The sequence below is a fragment of the Zootoca vivipara genome, chromosome 10 (assembly GCF_965207765.1).
Source record: "Zootoca vivipara chromosome 10, rZooViv2.hap1.1, whole genome shotgun sequence".
Taxonomy (NCBI): domain Eukaryota; kingdom Metazoa; phylum Chordata; class Lepidosauria; order Squamata; family Lacertidae; genus Zootoca; species Zootoca vivipara.
Window position 1 is genome coordinate 3,931,152 of NC_142593.1, and position 19,339 is coordinate 3,950,490.

The 19,339-nt window shown below is 43.8% G+C and overlaps 1 protein-coding gene and 1 long non-coding RNA gene across 4 annotated transcripts in view; one reads left to right on the forward strand and one right to left on the reverse strand.

The window, feature by feature from the left end:
- Positions 1 to 6,413: 6,413 nt before the first annotated feature.
- LOC148684353 (uncharacterized) lies at positions 6,414 to 10,351 on the reverse strand. Its single transcript, XR_015946133.1, has 2 exons — positions 9,986 to 10,351; positions 6,414 to 6,912 (listed from the first exon to the last, which is right to left on the reverse strand). It is a non-coding gene; the product is annotated as an uncharacterized LOC148684353 (long non-coding RNA).
- A 230-nt stretch (positions 10,352 to 10,581) lies between these two features.
- Positions 10,582 to 19,339, forward strand: part of VPS13A (vacuolar protein sorting 13 homolog A) — a 162,437-nt gene continuing 153,679 nt past the window's right edge. For all 3 annotated transcript variants that reach the window (XM_035100322.3, XM_035100323.3, XM_088652968.1), the window contains exons 1-4: positions 10,582 to 10,823; positions 13,309 to 13,352; positions 14,299 to 14,341; positions 19,214 to 19,309. In XM_035100322.3, the coding sequence (XP_034956213.1) occupies positions 10,724 to 10,823; positions 13,309 to 13,352; positions 14,299 to 14,341; positions 19,214 to 19,309 (283 nt within the window). In that variant the 5' untranslated portion in view covers positions 10,582 to 10,723. The remainder of the gene's footprint in view (positions 10,824 to 13,308; positions 13,353 to 14,298; positions 14,342 to 19,213; positions 19,310 to 19,339) is intronic.

The window sequence follows — 19,339 nt, forward strand, 5'->3', positions numbered from 1 at the left end:
ACAACAAAAAAACTCAACCTGTGTGTGAATAGGGTTGCTTTGTGCAGCAGCAGAGCAGGCTTCAGCGGCGCCCAGGGAGCATGCACCGGGGGGGGGCATGGCGCAGAGGGCAAAAGGAGCCCACCGCCCACCCAGCCCAGCCCCCTCTGTGCCATTTGGCAGGGTGGCTTCGGGAGGTTGGCGCGAGAAGGTCTTGTGATGCTGTCACCCTCCCTGAGCCAGCTCCGCTTTGCGAGGTTCAGATCCAGGATTCCAGGGAGGGCAATGTGAGAAGGGGGCAAGGCTGGGCTCGAAGGGCGAAGGGCGTCCTGCTCACGCCACCCTCCCCGAGCTGCTTTGTGAGGATCCCAGCCTTGCAAAGCAGCCAGGGCTGGCTCGGGGAGGGTGGCGTGAGCAGCGCCCCCCCTCTGGTGTGAGGAAATGGTATGTTTGGCCCCAACCTGTTTGGATATTGACACTCCCTACTATAGGCACACCAATTCAACGAAACTGGGCAATTATTAGTTTAATCCTATGCCTATCTACCTAGCAGAAAACACCACTGAGTTCATTAGGTCTTTTTGTCAGTGAAACGTGCATAGGATTGCAACCTTAAGTTATGAGAAAAAAAACTTGTCCTCCAGCCATTAGGAAATCTGACCAAGTTTGGGTCAGATTTAGGCTACACTATGGAGTTCACCACCTTCAGATTTGTGTACATAAGGAGCACTAGGTTTTTCTTTATTTCTGCTTTATTTGCCTTACAAGGGACTTCAATCTTTCAACAGGTGTTACAAGCAGATCTGAAGCACTGCTGAATTGATTTCCAAATATTAAAGGAAGGGTGTCAATTGATTTTTCATCCAAGCACAACTTCCAGCTACTGAAATATTTTGGTACTGGGTTTATGTGAATCTTATTAAGATCCTGTGCACACAACTTGAGAATCATCCTCATTGAAATAAATATGACCAACCTTTGAGGAAACATATACTGTATAGGACTGGATCAAAAATCTGCAAATCACCTCAGCAGCTAAAGTAGTTACAATCTGCAGACTGGGCTTCTCCATCACGCCCACCAAATTCTCCAGAATCTATTGATTAATTTGTCTACATATTGTGAATTCCTGAGAACTCAAAGCTTGTTTACTATCTTGTGATATTTCAGTTGGTCCTAATAAAAATATTGTACTATTGTTTAGTTTTGATTTTTTTTTAAGGTAGTAGACAAATATGGTTACTTGACATTTTTATTTACATACAATATTAGTATTACATTAAGCAATTACAGCTGTTGATATCTGATTTCTTTTTTTGATAGAATTAGAAACTTGGCGGATCAGGGAACTATTGTGGACATAGTGTATCTTGATTTCAGTAAGGCTTTTGACAAAGTACCCCATGATATTCTCTTGAGGTAGCTGGCAAAATGTGGGTTGAATGAGGTAACTGTTAGGTGGATTTGTAGGTAACTGGTTAACTGACCGAACCTAAAGAGTAGTCATTGATGGTTCCTCATCATCCTGGGGGGAAATGACAATTGGGGTGCTTCAGAGTTCTGTTCTGGGCCCATTTTGTTCAACATCTTTATAAATGACCTGGATGAAGAAATTGAGGGGGTGCTCATCAAATTTGCATATGACACCAAACTGGGGGGGGGGGTAGCGAATGCCGCAGAAGACAGAATCAGAATTCAAAATGACCGTAACAGATTGGAGAATTGGGTGCAATCTAACAAAATAAATTTCAATAGGGACAAATGTAAGGTTCTGCACTTGGGCAGGAAGAACCAGATGCTTAAATATAGGATGGGGGCTTACTAGCAGTACATGTGAAAAGGATCATGGGGTCGTGGTGGACGACAAGCTTAACTTGAGTTAACAGTGGGATGCAGCAGCAAAAAAAGCTAATACTATTCTAAGCTGCATCAGCAGATCTATAGCGTCCAGTTCAAGCAAAGCAATAGTTCCACTCTAATCTGCCTTGGTCAGACCACACCTGTAATACTGTGTCCAGTTCTGGGCACCACAATTTAAGAAGGAGGTTCTCAAGCTGGAACGTGTGCGGAGGGCAACCAAAATGATCAAGGGTCTGGAACCCAAGCCTTATGAGGAACGGTTGAAGGAGTTGGGTATGTTTAGCCTGGAAAAGAGGAGATTGAGGGGAGATATGATAGCCATCTTCAAATATCTTAAGGACTGTCACATGGAAGAGGGAGCATGCTTGTTTTCTCCTGCTCTGGAAGGTAGGACTCAAACAAATGGCTTTAGGTTACGAGAATGGAGATTCTGACTAAACATTCAGAAAAACTTTCTGACAGTAAAAGCCATTCAGCAGTGCAACAGGTTCCCTCAGGAGGTGGTGCACTCTCCTTCCTTGGAGGTTTTTAAACAGACGTTGGAGGGCCATCTGTCATGGATGCTTTAGCTGAGATTCCTGTATTGCAGTGGGTTGGACTAGATGACCCTTAGGGTCCATTCCAATTCTATTAATCTCTTATTCTATGACTAGATAGATGGGCCTGATCCAGCAGGGCTTCTCTTATGTTATGTTAATGGACAGGATAGCTCAGTTGGTTAGAGCGCGGTGCTCATATTGCCAAGTTTGCAGGTTCAATCCCCATAAGGGACAGCTGCATATTCCTGCATTGCAGGGGGTTGAATTAGATGACCCTCAGGGTCCCTTCCAACTCTACTGTTCTATGGGTCTATGATATCCCACTAAGTCACACTCAGAGCAGACCCATTGAAATTCATTGACTTAGATCTAATGTACGATCACTCAATCTGCAGTTTCTAAAATGCAGGGTGGTTGAGCCCTCTGTCTGTCTGAAAGCCATGCTAACCTCCCTAAACTTAGGTGTACTGGGCAGGCTGTTGTTGCTTTTTTAGGAGTTTTAATTTATTGAGGAGATTTAACTGCACATTCTGAGAGACGTTGCTTTCTAAGGCTAAACCATGGTAGCAACCATACCTGCCAAGTTCAGGATGTAAAGATCCGGGATCGGCAGCGCGCGCTTGACCGGAAGTTGCGTGACGCCCTTCTATGGGCACCAGAAAATGGCGGCGCCAGCGCCGGAAGTCGCTTCCGCGCATGACCAGAAACACGTAAAAGCGACTTCCAGCGCCGGCGCCGCCATTTTCTGATGCCCATAGAAGGGCAAATCGCCACCGGAAGTCGCGTCACGCAACTTCCGGTCATGTGCGGAAGCGACTTCCGCCGCCATTTTCTGGTGCCCATAGAAGGGCAAAGCGGCACCAGAAAAATGGCCGCCGGGCAGAAGCCGATTTAAGGGACAATACCGGGATTTTTCACTAAACGGGAGACCGCCGGGAAACGGTAAGAAAAAAGGGGTTTTCCCGGCGGAAACGGGATACTTGGCAGCTATGGTAGCAACACACCCTTAGCCAAGGGTTAAGCAACCTGAAAATGCTGAATATATTCTTTTAATAACAAAACTAGCATGAGCAGGTGAAAAATAAGTTTGAGCTCCTGCACCTTTAAGGCACTTTGCATGGCAAGTTGCACCTGCTGAAATTCCCTCTTAAACACAACTATTAATGGGGCAGATACTACCATTAATTCAATTCTGTTCAGTCACAGGATAAGTAACTGATAACACAAGCTTTGGGATTATGCCTGTTTAAGTATGCTCACTATTGCAACCTTAGCGCAATCCCTGTCAACTCTATCCATGCTTCAATCTCCCACTGATTTCAACGAGGCTTACTCTCAGGTAGACGAGTGCAAAATTGCAGCTGTAAAGTAAGTTCAAGTTGAGAAGAAAAAATTGTGATATATATTTATTTTTTGCCCAAAATTTCATTTCAGAATTCAAAATTTCCATTAAAAACTGGGAACTCTTCTTCCCACTGCCTCAAAATGTATGGACACTGTGTAACTTTCAACTTTCATAAAGCTTTAAAATAGATTTCCTTATGTTTTCATGACTGGTGCAAATGTTATTTTTTTGTTGTTGATCTCAATATTCAAAACAAGTGCATTGTAATTTATTCATTTATTTATTTATTGCTCTGATGGGAAGCGGTTCAAAATAAAGAATACTGTACTCCTCGACACCATCCACTGCCATCTGCTGGCCATATAAAAAAGAGCAAATATTTTTAAAAGCCACTGGAAGTAGAAAAGAGTGCTCAGAATTTAGTATAAATAACTGCAGTAACAAATTAATAAAACCTACTGACAGTTCACATGTAGAATAATTCTATTCTTCAGTTTTATGATATTTTCTTTCACCAAATTTTCATCTACCAAGTTAACAAAAGTCAAATAATTTTAATACTGTCGTATTAACAGGATTTTTAAACTGCAGCAATTACAATGATTATACTGGCACCGTTTGCAACATGGCGATCACAAGAATTGGTGTGATAATATGCAATGGTTTACAGGAGTATTATCTCTCACTTGCTAATGATATTCATGGTTATTTCAATACCATAAATAACCCAGAGCTTTCCAAACTTTTCATGTTGGTGACACACACTTTTTAGACATGCATAATCTCACAACACAGTAATTCAGTTTGACTAGCAAACCAGAGGTTAAAATAACCCCTTTCCAGTCCTGGGAGAAGTACGAGGAGAGTTCATGCGACACACCTACACACTGCAGCCGACACACTAATGTGTCGTGACACAGTTTGGAAAGCTCTGCCATAACCAATTCACCAGTTCAGTGATGTATTCATTCATACAGCAATGTATGTATATTTCACTTTGTGCTCTCTGAGTTATCACATTTTAAGGCTGGTTAGGTTAGTCTACACACACACAATACTATCAGAAAGTTGGCAGTTCAAATCCCCGCAATGGGGTGAGCTCCCATTGCTCTGCCCCAGCTCCTGCCAACCTAGTAGTTCGAAAGCATACCAGTGCAAGTACAGTGGTACCTCAGTTTAGGAACACAATTGGTTCCGGAAGTCTGTTCATAAACTGAAGCGAACTTTCCCATTGAAAGTAATGGAAAGTGGATTAATCTGTTCCAGACGGTCTGTGGAGTACTTAAACTGAAGCGTTCATAAACTGAAGCGAACTTTCCCATTGAAAGTAATGGAAAGTGAATTAATCCATTCCAGACGGGTCCGCGGAGTACTCAACCTGAAGCGTACTTAACCCAAAGCATGGGTGTAATTGGTTCCGGAAGTCTGTTCATAAACTGAAGCGAACTTTCCCATTGAAAGTAATGGAAAGTGAATTAATCCGTTCCAGATGGGTCCGCGGCGTTCGTAAACCGAAAATTTGTAAACCGAGGTGTTCATAAACCGAGGTTCCACTGTAGATAAATATAGGTACCACTGTGGCGGGAAGGTAAACGGCATTTCCGTGTGCTCTGGTTTCCGTTGCGGTGTCCTGTTGCACCAGTAGCGGTTTAGTCCTGCTGGCCACATGACCTGGAAAGCTGTCTGTGGACAAACGCCAGCTCCCTCGGCCTAAAAGCAAGATGAGCACCACAACCCCATAGTCGCCTTTGACTGGACTTAACCATCCAGGGGTCCTTTACCTTTTTTTTTTTTACTATAAGTAAATATGAATTATTCAAGCACCATTCTTTATGTAGCCAACATGGCACTATCTACACAAATGAGGGAGATATCAATAAGCTTGGGGAAACCTAAAGGCTTGGAGCAGCAGAAAAAAAACCCTCAGTAATGATGGAGCACCCCAAAACCGCCCAAGTGAGGCCTCAGCATAGGGAGTAGCCAAAGACAACAAAGAGTCCTGGGGTAGCTTCAAGACTAACAATTTCTTATTGCATAATATTTCATGGGCCAAAAGTGTTATTCTAAATTGGCAGGTATATGCACGTACCGGTAACACACTCACTAAGCAGAGCCATAGCTACTGGGGTACTGGGGAGTCTAGCTGGCAACTTTTTTGCCACCAGGTGAAGCCTCCAGAGGAACACCATTGAGGCTTCTAGCCTATGCATGTGTGTACACAAATGTGTGTGTGGGGTGCCAAACTGGGTCATTGACCCAGGTGAAATAAAGCCTTTTTTCGCCCCCACACTAAGCTAAGCACTGAATTTGCCTTACCCACATGCCCATGTAGCTGTGGGGTTGAGTCTCCTTACATAAAGTGAAAACTAGACCTGTATATTTAAAAGATTTTCCATTTCCTTTTGCCAAATACAAAAAATAGCACACAGGAAGCATAGATTATTTTTGCAAAGCAGGATACCATGAATTATTTTAAAACTATAAATAGGTATAGCAGACCCTCCAAGAGTCCCTATTTTTCAGGGACGTCCCTGATTTAGAGATGCTGTCCCGGTTTCTGATTTGGTCCTGGACTGTCCCACTTTTCCATAGGATGTCCCTATTTTCATTGGAGAAATGTTGCTGGGTATATGATTACCTGGAAGTATGCAGTACAGCAGAAGAAAAGAGGAAAATGATATCCACTCTAATTCATGTGGAAATCTAGAAATGTCAGCTTTTATTATTATTATTAGTAGTACTTTCTTGGCAGGGGAGTAATAAAGTCTTTCACCAAAAGGGTATTGTTGTATTACAAAAACACCTAAGAAATAAATTTCAGCAAGCTACAGAGTAACTATACCGAAAGGTCATCTATTAGAAATATGTTGTTGTTTAGTCGTTTAGTCGTGTCCGACTCTTCGTGACCCCATGGACCAGAGCACGCCAGGCACTCCTATCTTCCACTGCCTCCCACAGTTTGGTTAGACTTATGTTCGTAGCTTCGAGAACACTATCCAACCATCTCATCCTCTGTCGTCCCCTTCTCCTTGTGCCCTCCATCTTTCCCAACATCAGGGTCTTTTCCAGGGAGTCTTCTCTTCTCATGAGGTGGCCAAAGTAATGGAGCCTCAGCTTCAGGATCTGTGCTTCCAGTGAGCACTCAGGGCTGAATTCCTTTAGAATGGATAGGTTTTATCTTCTTGCAGTCTATGGGAAATTAGAAATATGCTTACCCCAAATTCTGAACTCTGAAGATTTTCCGTTCCTAAAAACAATCTACCTGTATACCGTATGTTACGCTGTCAAAAGAACTGGTATTTTGCCTCCTAGTTCTAGATCTATGTACTAAGAGTGGAAATCAATCTCCTGATCATCTTAGAGCATCTTAAATAAATATAAATTAGATCGTAAAACTTTGACTGTAGTTTTAAAATCAATGTTCAGTACTTCATTGACTTGTTAATGGGGTGTATCTTTTACTTACGCTGATAAGAGCTTAGGTGTCTTAATGATTTTGGCAGAATGCCTTTCTTTATGCATGGGAAAACTTCAATCAGCATGGGAAAACTTCAACCAAGTTTCATTGGGACAGTGGTTTGGGTGTTTTAATTCTAAAATGGAAGCACTTTCAAACAAAATAAATTTTAATTGGCGGTGGGATTGAGAGCGGTGGGCGTTGAGGCTTGCTGGGCTGCCTCTTCAATGGAGATGCGTGGAGCGCCGTGCGTTTTGTGCGTATGGGCTGCTCCCCTCTTCCGTTTGCTTGGGGCAGCTCATGTGCATTGCCATTCAAATGGTGCGCATGTGTTGTGTCTTGTGACTGATTATGGGGGAGGGGTCAGGAGCATAGCGTGGGGGAGTCAGGGGGCCCATGGCCCCAGGCAGAGATTTCTGAGGGGGCGCAACCGGGTGCCCCACTACAGACTCCCTCATTAAAGCCAGAACCATGGAGACACAAGCCAAGCTGTGCCCAGGCTAGGCCTTCAGGGCTGGTGCAGCAGGCTCCATTCACCCTCCGCCCCTCCCCACCAGCATGGATGTGCCCACCTCAGGTGTTGGCAATCCACACTACACTGCTGGGCAAGACTTACCTGCCCCCTAATACTTTATTCAAGTTGGCACCCTTGCCTCTGGGCAAGGGGGGAGGACAGTTCTCTTGCATTGCCAATGGCCCTCAATTGTTTCTTAATGGCCCTCGCTTGGCCAGGTCGTTTTGCATAGGCTAGCCCAGGAATTCCTCTGCAACATGTATTTCTCCCTTCACTTCCCAAATAAACAAAATCCTGCCATTTATTCATTTCTAGGGTTTGGGGGTGGGTCTCCCCCCGGGACATGGGTGGCACTGTGGTCTAAACCACTGAGCCTCTTGGGCTTGCCAATCGGAAGGTTGGCGGTTTGAATCCCCACGACGGGGTGAGCTCCTGTTGCTCGGTCCCAGCTACTGCCAACCTAGCAGTTCGAAAGCACACCAGTGCAAGTAGATAAATAGGTACCGCTGTGGTGGGAAGGTAAACGGCGTTTCCGTGCGCTGCTCTGGTTTTGCCAGAAGCGGCTTAGTCATGCTGGCCACATGACCCAGAAAAACTGTCTGTGGATAAACGCCGGCTTCCTCGGCAAGTAATGAGAGATGAACGCTGCAACCCCAGAGTTGTTCGCGACTGGCCTTAAGTGTCAGGGGTCCCTTTACCTTTACCTCCCCTCCCAAGCTATAACAATATTATGTGCCTTAAAAACACATCTAAATTCTGCACAAAGCTAGCAAAAATGTGTTTATGGGATCTGTATAACTTAGGCAAACTGTATAACTTAGCCTTACATGTTTACTGTTTAGTGCACTATATATTATGTTTCGGTTAGTCATAGGGTAGGGACATAGTGATAAACCGGCAACTGGTTTGTTTCACACAAAGCACTAAGTCATGGTTTATTAAACCATAGTTTGAGTGTTCAAATTGGCCAGAAGTTTAACTATGCTTGTTTACTACAAACAAACCACAATCTGAAATCATGTGGGACAAGTTATGGTTAACGTGTGATTTGTTAAAGAACAAATGACTTAACATTAGATGTCAATCGGTGTGTTTACCTGAAATCTTGCTTAGCCCCCACTCTCATTTCTGAGATTTTACTAAGCATTGTCCTTATATTTTTAAACCTATATTTACAGTCTTCTGTAGAGAAACACAATTTTAAGGGGAAGTAAGGGTGGGTGGGTGTCAGGGCAGGTTGATGCAGAATTTCACACCCAATAGTAATTGGTGAACCATGCCGTAGTCCTGAATCTTATAACTATATATGGTAAAAATGGGCCTGGTCCAGTTGGAGGGAAATAATTTGCATTCTAATAATGGAATTTGAGGCTAATTCTCTGTTCAATGTTCTTCCTGATCCTGCCAGATCTCTGAAAAGTACTCTTCATATATTTTTTCAAAAGTTGAAGAACAGTTGTATAACCATGTAATAAAATACAATTTAAATCGAATCAATTACCAAACCATGTTGGTCAGCACATGCATTTGAATGTAAACCTCATCTCTGGCAGCTATACAAATAAACACTTCAAGGAACACATTGCAGTTGGTATTGTTCCTGCCATTAGCAAAATAATATATTCTGATGGTCTATGTGTGTGTTTTGAACGCAGCTATTTATGGACATAGGAACTTTTAGCTATGCCCAAAGGATATGCTGAATTTTTCAACTTTCAAATTCCAAAAATGATGGGTTGTGACATGACTTGGGAATTGAAAAGATATTTTGGATATAATTTAGTTTTGCTTGGTAAGTTAAATTGTGTAAAATTGCATCAAAATAATTAAAAATGATTGCCAAGTACTTGCAGTTATGTTATAATTACTTAGTATTACCTGACATTCTCAGAAGGTAAAATTTATTTGGTTTTCCGAAAGCAGTTTATGTACTTCTTCATCAAATGTAGACTTACCATGCTAAATGTTGTGCAGGTGGATGGCCATCTGTCAGCCTGGGTGTAGCCAAGAGGTCTATGTGATCCACAGATATTATTGAAAAGCATTTAATTAACTGAGGTTCTTCCACCCTGCTCCCCGCAAAGCCTCTCCCCCCTATTGCCTTCCTTTTCAGAAGAAAAAGCTCCACAACTTTGGCTGACCCCCGCATGTCTGTCTGTCATGTATGATCTAGTTGAGATTCCTGCATTGCAGGGGGTTGGACTAGAATGGCCCCCGGCTCCCTTCCAACTCTACAATCCTATATAAATACTTTCTTTTTAAATATATAGAAACGTGTAAATAACACCCACAGGGCTTTAGAAATCTTGACGTGACATCGACACACCCGGGAATTAAAGGGTTGTGCCCCAGACGGCACCCCTTTCGGTGCATTTTGCACTCCCCTTGCTTGAAGCGCCTGCTCCGCTTTAAAGCGTTCGTGGGTCGTGTCCTGCTGCAGCCCATGGATCTCTAGGGCGGCTTCCACCGCTGCTTCGGACCGGGGAGCTGCGCTTGTGCGCCGGTGGGCTTTCTCCAACTCCTTCGGGGCAGAATTATGTTGACACGCGGCCATCCGTTAATGGCACGGGGAACGTGAGGAAGGACAAAGCATACACGGAGGGCGGCCATGGACTGACGGGCCCCGTCCTTCTGCCTCGGGGGCTGCTGGCGGCGGGAGGAGGGGACAGTTTAACCGACGCCAGAGTCTCGCGCGACGAAGAACGCCGCCTCCCTGACGGAAAGGGGAGGTAGGCCGCGCGCGCCGCCGCCGCCGCCAGCCTATCTTTGGCGGTGCCTCGCCGCTCCCTTGCTGGGCGACGGGAGAGGCGGGAACAGAGCGAGCAAGCGCTTTCCTCATGGACGGCCCTCGGTAGCGCCCAAGCGTCCCCTGGTGCGCCTGCGCGGCAGGGCAGGGCGAGTCTGGCTCTACTGTACAGCGCGCTGAGCCAGCGGGGGGCTGAGACCCGTGTTCGGCCGGCGCGGCGGGAGAGCCCGAAGAAGAGGCAGGCGGGCGTGGGGGCGAGGCTCGCCAGGAGCCGCTTCCGAGGATGGTGTTCGAGTCGGTGGTCGTGGACGTTCTGAACCGCTTCCTGGGCGACTATGTGGTGAACCTGGACTGCTCCCAACTCTCGCTCGGCATCTGGGGAGGTGAGTGAGGGGCGAGGCCGGCCCCCTGTCCGAGGCCGCCCTTGCCTGACCCCTCGCCCTCCGAGGCGACAGGGTCCCGCCACCACCCGGGGGCGCCTCTCTGCGTGTGGGCGGTCGGTGCTGCTGCTGCTGCTGCGTGAGGGAGCCCAGGCCGGCCATCCTCGCTGGGGCGGCCCCGAAGGGAGTTTCGGCTGCCTCCCACGTCCCACAGGCGGCTGGCGCTGCCCTCTCAGGGCCCGCCTGTCTGTCTGGCGCTCCGGGGCAGCGCCAGGCCCTGTCACGTGCGCCTCTCCTTCGCGCGCCTCGCCCTCCTCGCCTCACCGGCCGCAGCTCCTGCTCCCGTGTCGGAAGTTTTGGTGGCGAAGAGCCCTGGAGCACGTTATGGGCCTGCTCCTGTCGCCGCCCAGCCCAGCTCGGTTGGGTCTTGTTCTGGAGTTGGGGTGGAGCGGAAACAAACAAAAACCCACCCAACGTAACTGCTTTTGCCGTTGGCACTGCACGTTTTTCTTCCTGTGTATCAGTATATCTGATCGCTCACTTTGTGGAAGCAAAGCATTCGATGTATTTTTGAGCGGCAGCGCTTTAAAGAAAGTTTCATTTGCATCCCATCTGCCCTAATCTCTCTGCAGTTTATTTCATATACTGTACACCCTTTCTGCTTTTCAAGGAACTCAGAGTGGCATTCCTAAAGTTACCAGGCAGCATTCCACCCAGAGACTGATCATATAAAGAACGGCTTAGTTTCAGTACTATTTGCTTTCTTTTTAAAAGTGGAATACTATATATACGGTAGAAATTAGTGTGTTTTTGTATGATCATTCTGCATTTTGTGACACACAGCATTTTTGAAGAGGCAGCTGCCATGCTGCTTCACTGTATTACTGAAAACAGGTACGGTAAGAGTGACAAGGAGCATCAGTTTGGTTAGCACATTTAATTGGCACAGGATCTGGGCTCATAATGTAAGAGGTAAACAATAATGTAAGAGGTAAACAAGAAACTGGCCTCAGTTGCACCTGCTCTGGTTATATTCTAGACTAGGCTACCATAATGTTTTTTGTGTAGGACTTTCTTTAATAACAGTTCAGAAACTTCAGCTGGTGTAAAATTCAGCCACTAGAAATCTTGTGCAGACTTAGATATTTATTTGGTTCCAGGTTTAGATTAAAGTGCTGGTGTTCACCTTTAATGTTCTGAATGGCTTGAGACAAGTTTATTTTAAGAATGGCTATACCCAAATGGCGTTTCCATGCGCTGCTCTGGTTTGCCTGAAGTGGCTTTGTCATGCTGGCCACATGTCCTGGAAGCTGTACACCGGCTCCCTCAGCCAACACCACGAGATGAGCGCCGCAACCCCAGGGTCGTCATGACTGGACCTAATGGGCAGGGGTCCCTTTACCTTTATACCCATTTCAACCTGCTTAGGCCCAAAGATCAGCCTTGAGAGGCCATGCAGTCTGGGCTACCATTAAAGTTGATCAGGTTTGCAAGATTAGGGCCCTTTTAATGGTGACCCCACACTTGTGGATTTTTCTTCTTTGAGAATTGCACGTTTGCAGTCTTTAACTGGAACTTAACTTGATGATGCGGACAAGGTGCTTGCAATAATGCAGCCAACCATGTGTTTTCCTCATCCCTTATCTGTTATTACTGTCTATAGTTTCTGAGGGAGTATGACTGGGTGGATCCATGGTGTAGTAAATACATCTTTGTGGGAAGGAGAGATCCTGGCTACCTTTAAAGAGGCAGTGAGTTGACATCCTGAAAAAGCCTACCCTGGAGCCATTGGCTTGTGACAACTACCACCTGGTTTCAAATACTGTACCCCCTTTCTGGGAAAGGTGATTAAGAGGGTTGTGACACAGGGGTAACCAAATACTCTTGGATGAAACTGATTATCTTGACCCATTCCAGTTGGGGTTCAGGCCTGGCTATGGGACTGAAATTGCCTTGTTCCCCCTGACCTTAACAAGAGGACAGCAGGAGTGTGACCCTATTATTCTTACTAACTAGACCTTTCAGTGGCTTTTGATACCAATGACCATGGTATCTTTTTGAACTGGCTATGTGAGATGGATATTGGGGGTTGTTGTTTTATAGTGGTTCTGATCTCCAGGGTCAGTTTCAGAGCACAGTGTTAGGTGATTATCTCTCAGTCCTCCAGCAGTTGTGTTGTGTGGTGCTGCAGGGTATCATCTGTATGAAGATTTTGGTAGCAGTCATTTGGAGCTTTGGGGTGAGGTGTCATCAGTACTTTGATGATACCCAGCTCTGCGTCTTTGTAACATCCAAATCAGGAGAGGCTGTGCAAAACCTGATGCCTGGTCAAGGGCAAGTTAACTGACATTGAATCCTGGGAAGATGGATGTTATGTGGTGGGCAGTTCCTAACAGGTAATTTGTCAGTTGCCTGCTATTAAAAAGATTCATATGTTAAAGTAGTTTGCTAATTACAATTATATATATATATGTATATTTCATAACAGGAGCTGTAGCACTTAAGAATCTTGAAATTAAAGAAAATGCACTGGTAAGTTCAGAGCAAACAAAACTTTTAACTATGTACTGTTGTCAAGTGTTAACTTTGTAGTAGGCATAGGGAACCTGTGATCCTCCAGATGTTGTTGGATTCCAATTCCCATCATCACCAGCCAGTATGGCCAATGACCAATGATTATGGAGTTGTGGTCCAAGAGCATCTGGAGGACTATAGATCCCCTGTCCCTGTTCTATAGTAAATGAACTATAACACAGTACAAACTGTGTTGCCATTGGACAAGTAATTTATGCATGTAATTCAAAATCTCTTCAGCTTGCTGCCCTTTCTAAACCTTTTCTATTTCCTGACCTACTGTCTTAGCACTGGATGTGTGTTGCTGAGGAAAATGTAAGGTTTTAAGTCTATGCACATTTACTTGAGAAACTTAGCTTGGTGAGACTTAGCTCTGAGTAAATCTACAAAGGATTGAATATATTTATATATGTTTATATCATTAGGCCTTAATACAAGTAATTGAACAGAAATTCTCACAATTTTAAAGCTAGCAAAAACATTGGGGTAGGTTGAGACTTAGTCATAATTAGAATAAATCCATAAAATCCATGGAGCTAATATTGGTCATGACTAAGTAAGTCCCACTGATTTCAGTGGGTCTACTCAATGCATAACTAGGTCCTGAGCCAACCTGCTGTATAGAACATAATATAAAAAGCAATACAGATAAAACATGAGGCCCAATAATGTAAAACACAGTCAGAATTCTGTGTTGTCACATCGTACCCAGGCTCTTGGGCTCACAATATTTGGCCAGCGTAGTTGGTACCAGAAAGTTGTCTCACTTGCTGCTTATAACTGCATGATATTTAATTATTTATCCTCAAAGTTGAAAAGCAGTAAAATACTGTATATGTGTATGGTTTGTACTGTTAATTTTGTTGCTGAAATAACTTTTTTTAAATAAAAATTATCTTTACAGTATCAGTTTGATGTACCATTTAAAGTTAAGGCAGGGCATATCGGTAAGTTGAATTCTATCATATTTTGTTGCAATAAACAATTATATTTAAAATTGTATTTCTAAAGATTTGGAGTTGAGTTGATTTTAGTTTATTGTCCTGTATTTTACTATTGTAAGACACTTTGGGTAAGCAGTTAATTGTTGACTTATTAGATTTTCATATATTTAGGATTTGAACATTTACCATGCAATACCATGCATGTCTACTTTGAAGTAAATCCTATTGACTTTAGTAGGACGTTATCTCAGATAAGTTGGTGTTGACCTTTAAAGCCCTAAACGTCCTCGGTCCAGTATACCTGAAGGAGCGTCTCCACCCCCATCGTTCTGCCCGGACACTGAGGTCCAGCGCCGAGGGCCTTCTGGCGGTTCCCTCACTACGAGAAGCCAAGTTACAGGGAACCAGGCAGAGGGCCTTCTCGGTAGTGGCACCCACCCTGTGGAATGCCCTCCCACTAGAGGTCAAAGAGAACAACAATTACCAGACCTTTAGAAGGCATCTCAAGGCAGCCCTGTTTAGGGAAGCTTTTAATGTTTGATGGATTTCTGTATTTTAGTGTTTTGTTGGAAGCCGCCCAGAGTGGCTGGGGGAACCCGGCCAGATGGGCGGGGTATAAATAATAAATTATTATTATTATTATAAGAGGAATGGAGGGAGGCAGTCTTAGTTGAATGTGCCCCTAATTAAAGAGGAAACAGATTAAAAAAGTAAAAAAATGATTGTTCTTATAAAAACAGTAGATGCCAGATGTCACCTTCTCTTCCACACAGAAAGCATGTTTTTCATTCACATGCAAATTTTAAGCATATTAAATCAACTAAAATCCATATGATTAATTGGTCTATTCTGTATCCTACTCCAGTTTACCTGGAAATAAGCTCATTGAACACATTAGAACAGGGTTAGGGTACCTCTGGCTCACAGGCCAAATTTGGCCTGCCAGGCCATTTTAACCACACATACCTTCCCTACATCTGATGTCATATGCAAAGTCCGGTATGATAGCGAGACAGCTGGATTGGCTACTGCTACAGATACCAGGATTGAACTCCTGCTGCATCAGTTTATATGTAGGGAGTTCAATCCTGATTGGTTCAGGTGCACAAGCGAGTTTCCTGTGGGGAACTCACTTGTACACTTGAACCCTGCAGAAAGGAATGAACTATGTACAGCAGCTCAGCGTTTCTCAACCGCTGTTCCGCGACACACTAGTGTGCCGCGAGACACTGGCTGGTGTGCCGCGACGTGCGGCGACGAGAAGGGCGATTTGCATTGTCACGTGCCTGGCGGCCGCCAATGCATGACATTCACCCGCCGGAAAGCAATATTTGGCAAGTGTTTCTTACAGTCATAATTATAATATAGGGTGGCACAGAGTTAAATTTTTTAACTTTTTTAATGGTGGTGTGCCTCGTGATTTTTTTCATGGAACAAGTGTGCCGTGGCCCAAAAAAGGTTGAGAAACACTGCAGCAGCTGATGTGGCAGGAATTCAGTTGTACAGTGGTACCTGGCAAGACGAAAGCGTTTTGCGATCTTTTTGTTGACTCGCAAGACTAATATTTCTATGGCTGTGCTTCGCAAGACAATTTCTTTTGCTTCTTTTTGCTTTGATTTGTTTAAATCGGAAAACTGCAAAACGAAATTTTCGCAATACAAAACGACTCGTGGAATAAATTAATTTCGTCTTGCGAGGCATCACTGTACTTGGTTTCTATCGCCTCCCATCCCTATGGGCAGTTTGAACAGGTGGGTGGGACAACCTACCTGACAGTCACCTGAAGTCTCTTTATGATGTCAGATGATTGACAGGTGGGTGGTCTCCCCAATGTTCAGAGTTGCATTTGGGGTGGGGGGAGATAAAGATTTGCCCCACCAAGCCATTAAGGTCCCCCTTCTCCTGGCAAAAAAAAAAATTCTGAGTAAATATTTATTTATTTTGTTTAAAGCATTTGTATACTGCTTTTTTTTAGGGACCCAGGTGGCGCTGTGGGTTAAACCACAGAGCCTAGGGCAGGGGTCAGCAAACTTTCAGCAGGGGGCCGGTCCACTGTCCCTCAGACCTTGTGGGGGGCCGGACTATATTTTGAAAAAAAATATGAACGAATTCCTATGCCCCACAAATAACCCAGAGATGCATTTTAAATAAAAGTACCCATTCTACTCATGTAAAAACACCAGGCAGGCCCCACAAATAACCCAGAGATGCATTTTAAATAAAAGGACACATTCCACTCATGTAAAAACATGATGATTCCCGGACCGTCTGCGGGCCGGATTTAGAAGGCGATTGGGCCACATCCGGCCCCCGGGCCTTAGCTTGGGGACCCCTGGCCTAGGGCTTGCTGATTTGAAGGTCGGCGGTTCGAATCCCTGCGACGGGGTGAGCTCCCGTTGCTCGGTCCCAGCTCCTGCCAACCTAGCAGTTCGAAAGCACCTCAAAGTGCAAGTAGATAAATAGGTACCACTCCAAGCAGGAAGGTAAACGGCATTTCCGTGTGCTGCTCTGGTTCGTCAGAAGCGGCTTTGTCATGCTGGCCACATGACCTCGAAGCTGTACGCCGGCTCCCTCGGCCAATAACACGAGATGAGTGCCACAACCCCAGAGTCGGTCATGACTGGACCTAATGTTCAGGGGTCCCTTTACCTTTACCTTTTATACTGCTTTTTAACTGACAATGCACCCAGAGTGAGTTACAGAAAAATAAAAATAAAAAGACAAATACAGTTCCTTCTCTTGGGCTGCAATACACAAGGAAGAACTGAGGAGAACAGAGAAGGAAAAAAAAATCCAGGCACAATTTCTTAACATTGGAGTTCTTATGAGGCTCTGTAGCCTGATAGAATATGTAAATCTAAATACTGATAGAATTGCATTGTAAGACTTCCTTATTTTGGTGTCAGCTCTACAAATAATTATTGAATAGCATTTTAATATGCAGCGTAGTTTATTTGTTGTGGACTACTAAATGTCTCATTTTCATACAGTTTCATTGTAGGTTAAGCATTCAATTTTTCTCGTTCAGTAAATGTTGCTTTTCATTGATACAGCTTTGGACCTAAAAGTATATACAGTCGTACCTCAGTTTACGACCCGCTCGGGTTGTGAACACCGGGTTACGAACTCCGTGAACCCGGAAGTGTTTTCGGCGCGTGCACGTCCCGCGCATGCGCAGAAGCGCGCACTCGGTTTGCGACCTTTTCGGGTTACGAACCGCGATTTGGAACGGATCGTGTTCGTAACCCGAGGTACTACTGTATATACATAAACATGAAAAAAAATCACATTTCATTTTAAAATAGCTATTTTCTTACTTCCAGAATAATTTGACGTTTTTGGGCAACTTGCAGTACATGATGACTCATAGTAAATTGGTTTATAACTGGCAATTTACAAATGACACTTAATTTACAGAAAAGAGGATGTATCTTCTTGGTTTTCTTATTCTGTTACATTTATCTTTGAAATACATCGTTTCTATTATATATATAAAAAAGAGATTGAATTCTGGTTCAAATATCCAGATTGTTTCTTTATACCTTTTCTGTTTCTTTCTTTCTTTCTTTTTCTTGCTTTCTTCATTTGGGGCATTATTTGTTTGCATTTATTACATCAGATGTCAAAGAAATAAACAACTATCTGACTTTTAGAAGACGTCTGAAGGCAGCCCTGTTTAGGGAAGTTTTTAATGTTTGATGTTTTATTCTGCTTAATATTCCTTTGGAAGCCACCCAGAGTGGCTGGGCAAACCCAGCCAGATGTGTGGGATATAAATAAAATATTGTTGTTATTATTATTATTATTATTATTATTATTATTATTATTATTATTAAAATCCTATCAGATATTGTTTGCTTTTTAAAAAAACCAGCTGTTTGGTTTCCAGTATGGTTAAAGCAGCTTTAGACTGTGGCTTTTTATCTTTTACAAACCTAATTAGAATATGAATATTAATCTTTTTAGACTTCTGACTATGAATTGGTGATTCAGACTTCATGTCTGCAGTGGGAATGCAGTGGGAAGACTGTGGGGTGATAGAAGTGCGGAGGAAGGAATGATGCTACCTGCAGAATCTTCATTAGAACAGGACAAACATTTATTTGCACAACTTCTTTGCATTCAGAAGCATCATCCTGTCTACTGAGTAAAACAGGATGAATAAAAATAGCAGGTGATGTGAACCATCTGCGTGACATGCTAGTGACATGACAGATGAGATCTGGGTTGTACATCTTGACCCTTAGGATTCCTTCAGGCAGGGGTGGGGAATCTTTTCTCTCCACTAGTCAGTTCATTATAATGACCTGTCTTGCAGGCCAAAATTAACATGTGGGTAGGGCCACCCACATGTCAGTCACATGACATCATATATGATCTCAGATGATTTTTCTGTAGTCAGGGACATCAAAGCACTTCACAGACAGCAAGGCCCTACTAAAGTGATTTCTCTGTTTTGTTTTAGTTCTGTATCAGTACAAACCCCTTATATGATGACAGGTGTAGGGCAGGTGGGTGTGACTTGACCAAAATGACTTTGCAGGCCAACTGGGGAAGCTTGGTGTGTGTCTGTGAGTCAGAGGTTTTCCACAGCTGTCTTAAGGTGACTGTTAACACTCAGCCCTTGCTGTTTCCTTTTTTTAAGAGTCAACTTCAAGTTATGTTGTTAGTGCTAATGTGCAGTGAGGCCCTGATTGTGTAAAGCATTGTAATAGTAGGATGTTATATTCCTTGTTTAAATATGCATTTGGAGATGTTGTATTGGCTTAACAATTGACCGGAAACAGGGTTAATTTTGTTTTTAAATATAATTACATATGATTAAACATAATACAAATATTTGCAGTAAGAGTATGTGTTCCTTTGTATTCATAGGTCAACTGAATTTGCAAATTCCATGGAAAAATCTTTATACTCAACCAGTTGAAGCTGTTTTAGATGAAGTTTTCTTACTTATTGTGCCTACAGCCAGTAAGTAGATTTGTTTCTTTATGTATCTCT